Here is a 6,000-nt window from a genome sequence, read left to right on the forward strand (position 1 = left end):
TCCCCGTATCACCTGCATACCGGATCATGCCATTCTGAAGTTCTCGAATTGTCCACATCGCAGCAGCACTAACCGTAGATCTACTTCTGCTGTACTCAAAACATTACTTCGGTCTGCTCATTCCGGATTTCGATTCGATACAGCTGAAGGAAACAATATCAGTTATATGTTGGTAGTCGGTACCTATGATTGATGCGTCGCCAACATACTGAGACCACGCCACCCCTGAGCAAATGCAGGATGTCGATTTCCAGGACAGCAGTCTGCAATCTGAACCATTGCACTTCACTGGGGATATATTGGCTGAAGGCGATAAACAGAGATCTTCCGTTCTAGGTCGAGTACATCACATTGATCTATTAGACATACGGCTAGAAGGCGATAAACAGAGATCTCCGACGATCACTATGCCTATATTCTGTAGTGATGGGGCACTTTCTGGTTATATTTACCTGAATAGACAAATATAGTAGTCCCTCCATCCAAAAAAGACGTCGAAGATTTGTCAAAATTCGAATGTATCTATACACTAAAGAGTATCTAGATACATCGAAATTTAAACAAACTTCCAACATCCTTTCATAGACAGAGGTAGTGTGTACTAATGTAATCTGACAGGCGTAAGAAACAAACAAAAAAATCAAGCAAAACATCATGTTAACAACAGCCCAGCGTACAAACCTGAAATGGAGAAGAAAAAAAAACGCCCCAAACTGACAGCGATAGAACGCATAACCTGCCGAAGTGCGCCTTCGAGCTCTCACTTCACACTCATCCATACATAAACATAAAGCCTGCAAGTATGCTGCAATAGTTTGAACTTTCTTTAAATGCCCCGTGCTACAAGAAACTTGGTGTGCACCGGTTAAGAACCAAGTAAGATATGCTCCTGCAACTAGCATTGTAACTTGCTCGCATCAAGGAACATTGAGGAGAAAGTTGGCAACGGAGTGAGGAAAATACTAGCTCAGGAAATGTCTGATTCCCTGTTACTACCAACTAAATTGACTCCGCATGCTTTTCAGAATGTTGTGATGTACTATCACCGAAACCAAAATAGTGTCTGAGAGCAACTCCAACAGACGCGCTAAAGGTACCGCGCGGCAAAAAAACCGCCGTTTTGGCGCGCGCGGACGCTGCCGCGCTGCTCCAGCGGACGCGGGAAAACGGCGCGCGCGCTAAAAATTTTACCGCCCGCGCGCTTTCGCGCTATCCCGCGCGGGAAATCTGCCGCGTGCGTTGCCGCGCGCGCTATATAGACGACACGCGCGAAGCGGCCAACTGCCACTCCTCCCACGCGTCTTCCTCCCGCGCCCTCTCTCTCCCCGCCGCTCTCCCTCCCGCGCCGCTCCACCTCCGGCCGTTCCTCGTCGACGCGAAGATGCCGCCGCGCCGCCGCTCGTCCTCCGGCTACCGCGGCGTCCGCGCGCGGCCGAGCGGCCGATTCGACGCGGAGATCCGCTCCGGCGACGAGCGGATCCGCCTCGGCACCTTCGACACAGCGCACGAGGCGGCGCGCGCCTACGACGCCGTCGCGTGGCGGCTGGGCCGCAGCCGCCGCGCGATGAACTTCCACGACGTGTTCACGCGCGAGCAGGCGGAGATGCTCGCGCCGCCGCCGCCGATGATCACGCGGGAGGAGCAGCGCCGACAGCGGGAGCTGGAGCAGCGCCTGGTCATCGCCGAGCGCGACGAGGCGTTCCGCGTCGAATGGGCGCGCCGCTTCCCGGAGGACGTCGCCGCCACGGCGGCCTTCTACGCGGAGAAAGAGAAGAAGGAGGAGGAGAAGGCGGCGGCGAAGGCGGCAAAAAAAGCTTCCCGCGAGAAGCGCCGCGCCGAGATCGCGAAGAGGAGGGCGGCGAGGGCCGCGAAGGCGGCGAGGAAGGCGGAGGAGAGGAAGAACGGCGCAGGGCCGTCGACGGTCGTCGTCTCCTCCTCCTCCTCCTTCGAGTGGACGACAACGCCGGTGTCGGAGACGACTCCGAGCAGCTCGGACTTCAACTGGGACTCCTCCGAGTAGAACTTTTAATATATGTCGCATTGTATCGTCGAACTTTTATAATATATTCGTATTTTCGATCAAATTTTCATAGTTTGTTCGATTTAAATTTTCAAAAAACGGTCGGATTTAGCACTTTATACCGCGCGCGCGCTGCAAAATAGCGCCTCTGCCGGAGGTGCGTTTTTCGCACAGCAACGCGCGCTGGAAAATAGCGCCTCTGCCGCGGGCAAATTCGCTAACACGCGCGCTAACAGTATACAGCGCGCCGAATCGCGCGTTTACAGCGCCAGATTTTACAGCGCCTGTTGGAGATGCTCTGACTTCAGCAAATAGAACTACTGATGTTAGCTAGAGTTAGGACTCTCCCTCTCTCTCTCTCTCTAAACACTTGCAGCAGAATCTTGAGTGTTGAAACATGAAGGCATGTCAGAGTCTGAAACTTCCAAGGTGGCAGTAGAAAGGGTCATCAAACGATAGACATGTACCCAGTTCGAGGCTCCAAAGGGTACCTCCTCCAGCAAATGTACTGGTCCTGTATAACAGTTTGTAGTCCCTGCTGGCCCAATTAGCACACCTAAGATCCGTCAGTTTGGCAGCCGTCGCCTCCCTGGCGCTGCGACTTAAGTAATTTTTCACCACAATGTACATCCCCTCCAGCTTCCGTGCGTTTTCCGCAATGAACGTCAGGAATTTAAACTCGTTACGAGTCCCGTGTAGCTCACGGAAATACAAAGTCTTGAGGTGCGACCGGACACACTCAATAGGACCTGCGTCCTTCCAGAACTTGACACCGAGTTTGTTAGTCGGTTCAAGAGTTTCCTCAGACTGCAATTTAAGTCAGCAAAAGAAAATTTCAGCTGCACATTGTGGTGGTTACACAGCAGCAATCTGAAGCGATGTAGTGATCTGAATGCCGCATGAAGGATTGAAGGCAGGGAGAGGGGAGTGTTACCTCGACAATCAACGTCTCGACTCGAGGAAAGCATCTGAGGAAGCTGGGAAGCATCTTGACTTCGCTGCGGACCCCAAATTGCAGTTGCAAGGCCAGCATCTGGACGCTAGAGACAGTAGTGCTTGTGCTCACCTTTGTTCCAGCCTGCGATGCACCGAAACAGCACAAATCAATCACCCACAGCCATGACTGGAATGCAGTTTTCACAAATTCGGTTAACTGTATTTGCAGCCACCCCTAAATGCTTAACTTCAGTGATTACACGATGATCGTCTCAGAGTACTAGACCTTTTATGTGTTGGAGTTATTTTAGATAATCCATTTAAGATGATCCACTGGTTACAATGTAAAGGTACTCATAGGTACGAGCTGCTCCGTCCCCTATCTACTACTGGATTATCTAAACTTGGTTTAAGACTGCCCTCAAGCATCGGACATGACATGTAGGGAATGGTTCCCTGAGCTTGTCAAAATTGTCAGCGACATACATTTCTGTGTCAGCAAGCTGAGTTCAGCAGGAATAGATCCAATTTAACAGAATAAGATTTTCCAGTTTTGGCACTGAAATCCTAAATGGATAAGGATATGAACTATTAATATTTTCAACTGCAATTGTTATAGCAGTTCATTTGCACGATTACATTTCAAGGGCCTTTCCAAAGTTCATTGGTATGAAAAATAATTACTTTCTGTCAAATGTAAAGAAGAGAGACAGTACATGTTCATCCAATCTTCAGAACAAAGGAGCAGGGAACATAGGTTGGTCGCGCCAATGTTCCATTGGTCACACTGGAGGTAGTTGAGGCAGAATTTAGTGTGTATCATATTAATTTACCTTTCAGGTTTGGCTTTCCCCCCATAGTTCTACTAAAAAATATATGCATTGTACACAACAGCTGGATGCATCATCATATTAGCCATAAGGAGCCAAGCTTAAGGTGCCAGTAGGTTTTGGGAACAAGAGAATATGAAGTAGGAACTGGTTTTTTTTTTCACAGAGAGTGGGGACTTGAACCCAAAGCCTCAAATGTTAGATGCTAAGTGACCTGGGCTCCTCAAGTACTTCAGCTCCGCAATGTGTAGCAGATTCTCTCTTCATTAGTCATGTATGAAAAACAGGAATGAGCTATTTAGATAAATAAGGTTGTAGTTCCGTTGAACTTCACTACATTAAGCATGATAGCAGCTGCATAACTTATTATGTTTTAATCATGAAGAAATGATAACCAGTGGTTGCTCTTATATGTGTTCCAATAAAAGAAAGTGTTGCATTCTAAATAACGAAATTGTTTTATTTTTCCTAGCAAGAGATTCAAATGACATGAATTTCATATGTTTGCCTCATGGTTTATGATGTTGCAATTTCTCATATGTTTTCCTACATAGCTAAATGCGTACCCCTGTTTCAAAATTCGTCTTACAGCTGGTTGTATTTATCTTTTTCGCGTCATCAGTTAATGAATATCCCGAAGCTTCTTAACAGGCACCTATAGCCACTACACCCCTAAATGTGAATTTCGAACAGTTGTGTGAAACTGCAATTATGCGTTTGCCTCTTGAAATTTCCAGTTATGTGTTGTATCTTGTTCCATCCATAGTATCATGAAGGGAAGAAATGGAAATGAGCAATGAGTTGGTATGGAACCGCACGTACCTTGATGATGGTGTCGCCGATCTGCAGAGTTTGCACTCCTGGCTCCAGGTATCCCAGGAAACGCAGCTTAGGGACATGGCCAATCTTGACTATCATGCTCACGCTCTTAGTATTATTATGGCAGAAGAAGAGACGCTCCAGGTTTGGGGCGTCCACCACAGCGACCTCCCCCAGGATGGACAAGCAGAACTGCGCGCACCGTAGGCTGGGGTTAGCGAGACGAGCGTGCAGCAGGGTCTGCATTCCGGATATGGCGAGGATCTCCAGCAAGGGGCTGACGGCGAGCACGAAGTTGAGGTCTTTGTCCTCTATGACGGAGCAGCCGAGGACGAGCTCCCGGAGGTTGGGGAAGGCGGCGCCGCGCAGGAGGGTGGCAGTGTCCGGGAACACCCAGGCGCCGATCCAGAGCCGGCGGAGGGATGCGCAGCTGAAGAGCGATGGAGGGAGGCGCAGGCCGGGAAGGGGCCAGGGGCGGTTGAAGAAGACGAGCACCTCGACGCCCTTGGTGGCAAGGAGGTGGAACCAGCGCGCGAGAACGGGGCGGTCGGAGCCGGCGATGAAACTGCAGGTGAGGCTGACGAAGGGGAAGGGCCCAGGATGTGCCTCGAGGGCGGCGGAGACGGCCTTGGTGACGGCGCGCGAGGAGGCGCCGGCGCGGGCGGGCCGAGCCCCGGCATCGCCCGCGGGGAGGAGGTGGGTGTCGACGAGGACGAGCGGCGCGGAGCGCCAGAGGCCGCGCCAGCGCGAGGAGAGCACGGTGGTGCGCGCGCCGTCCTTGGCGGGTAGGAGGTAGACCACACGGCGGAGGAGGTCGTCGGGGAGGCGGCTGACGCGGTCGGCCCTGTTTTCGCCGGCGGCGCAGCAGAGGGAGGGGAATGTGGAGACAGGCGGCTCCGGGAGGGAGGCGTACAGGATTTCGAGCAGCTCGCTGTCGTCGGGGCTAAGAGTCTCCGGAGCCAGCCCGTGCCGGGTCGCCGGAGGCCCCGCCGTGTCCTCCCCGACGGGGTGAGTGCTGGGACAACTGGGCCAGGACATGGCGGTCGTGGCCGCCGCGCAACACGCGGAGGAGGAGGGGAGAGGGTTTTGGGCGAGAACGGGGGCAAAACTGGTGCGTGTGTGTGTGTGTGTTTGGTTGAGTCTGTTCACACTTCACCGGACCACAGTCCAATGGCCAGTGACCTGCTAGAAAAATTGCAGAAAGCTCTCGCAAATACGAAAGCATCGTCTTTATATGTTTTAAAAATAAGTTTAGAGCATCTTCAGTCGCGTCCCCCAAACTGTCTCCAAACCGCGTCGAATCGAGTGTTTGGGGACGTGTTTTGTTCATGCCGCGTTTGGGGGACGTCGCTCCCGCTCGCGTCCCCCAAACGCCGCTCTCAAACATTAAAAATA

General features: G+C 51.9%; 1 protein-coding gene across 1 annotated transcript; it reads right to left on the reverse strand.

Annotated features, from left to right (window-relative positions):
* Positions 1-2,375: 2,375 nt before the first annotated feature.
* Positions 2,376-5,643, reverse strand: LOC124661074 (FBD-associated F-box protein At5g56370-like). Its single transcript, XM_047198936.1, has 3 exons — positions 4,609-5,643; positions 2,955-3,098; positions 2,376-2,821 (listed from the first exon to the last, which is right to left on the reverse strand). Exons 1-3 carry the CDS (start codon positions 5,641-5,643, stop codon positions 2,429-2,431), a joined length of 1,572 nt encoding a protein of 523 aa, XP_047054892.1. The 3' UTR covers positions 2,376-2,428.
* Between the last annotated feature and the right edge of the window lie 357 nt (positions 5,644-6,000).

This window comes from Lolium rigidum, chromosome 6, assembly GCF_022539505.1.
Source record: "Lolium rigidum isolate FL_2022 chromosome 6, APGP_CSIRO_Lrig_0.1, whole genome shotgun sequence".
NCBI lineage: Eukaryota > Viridiplantae > Streptophyta > Magnoliopsida > Poales > Poaceae > Lolium > Lolium rigidum.

Coding starts and splice junctions, on each gene's coding strand:
- LOC124661074 (XM_047198936.1), bottom strand. CDS start 5,643: ATGTCCTGGCCCAGTTGTCCCAGCACTCACCCCGTCGGGGAGGACACG. Junction 3,099..4,608: donor TCGGCGACACCATCATCAAG/GTACGTGCGGTT, acceptor GGTGCATCGCAG/GCTGGAACAAAGGTGAGCAC. Junction 2,822..2,954: donor TCGAGACGTTGATTGTCGAG/GTAACACTCCCC, acceptor TTGCAGTCTGAG/GAAACTCTTGAACCGACTAA.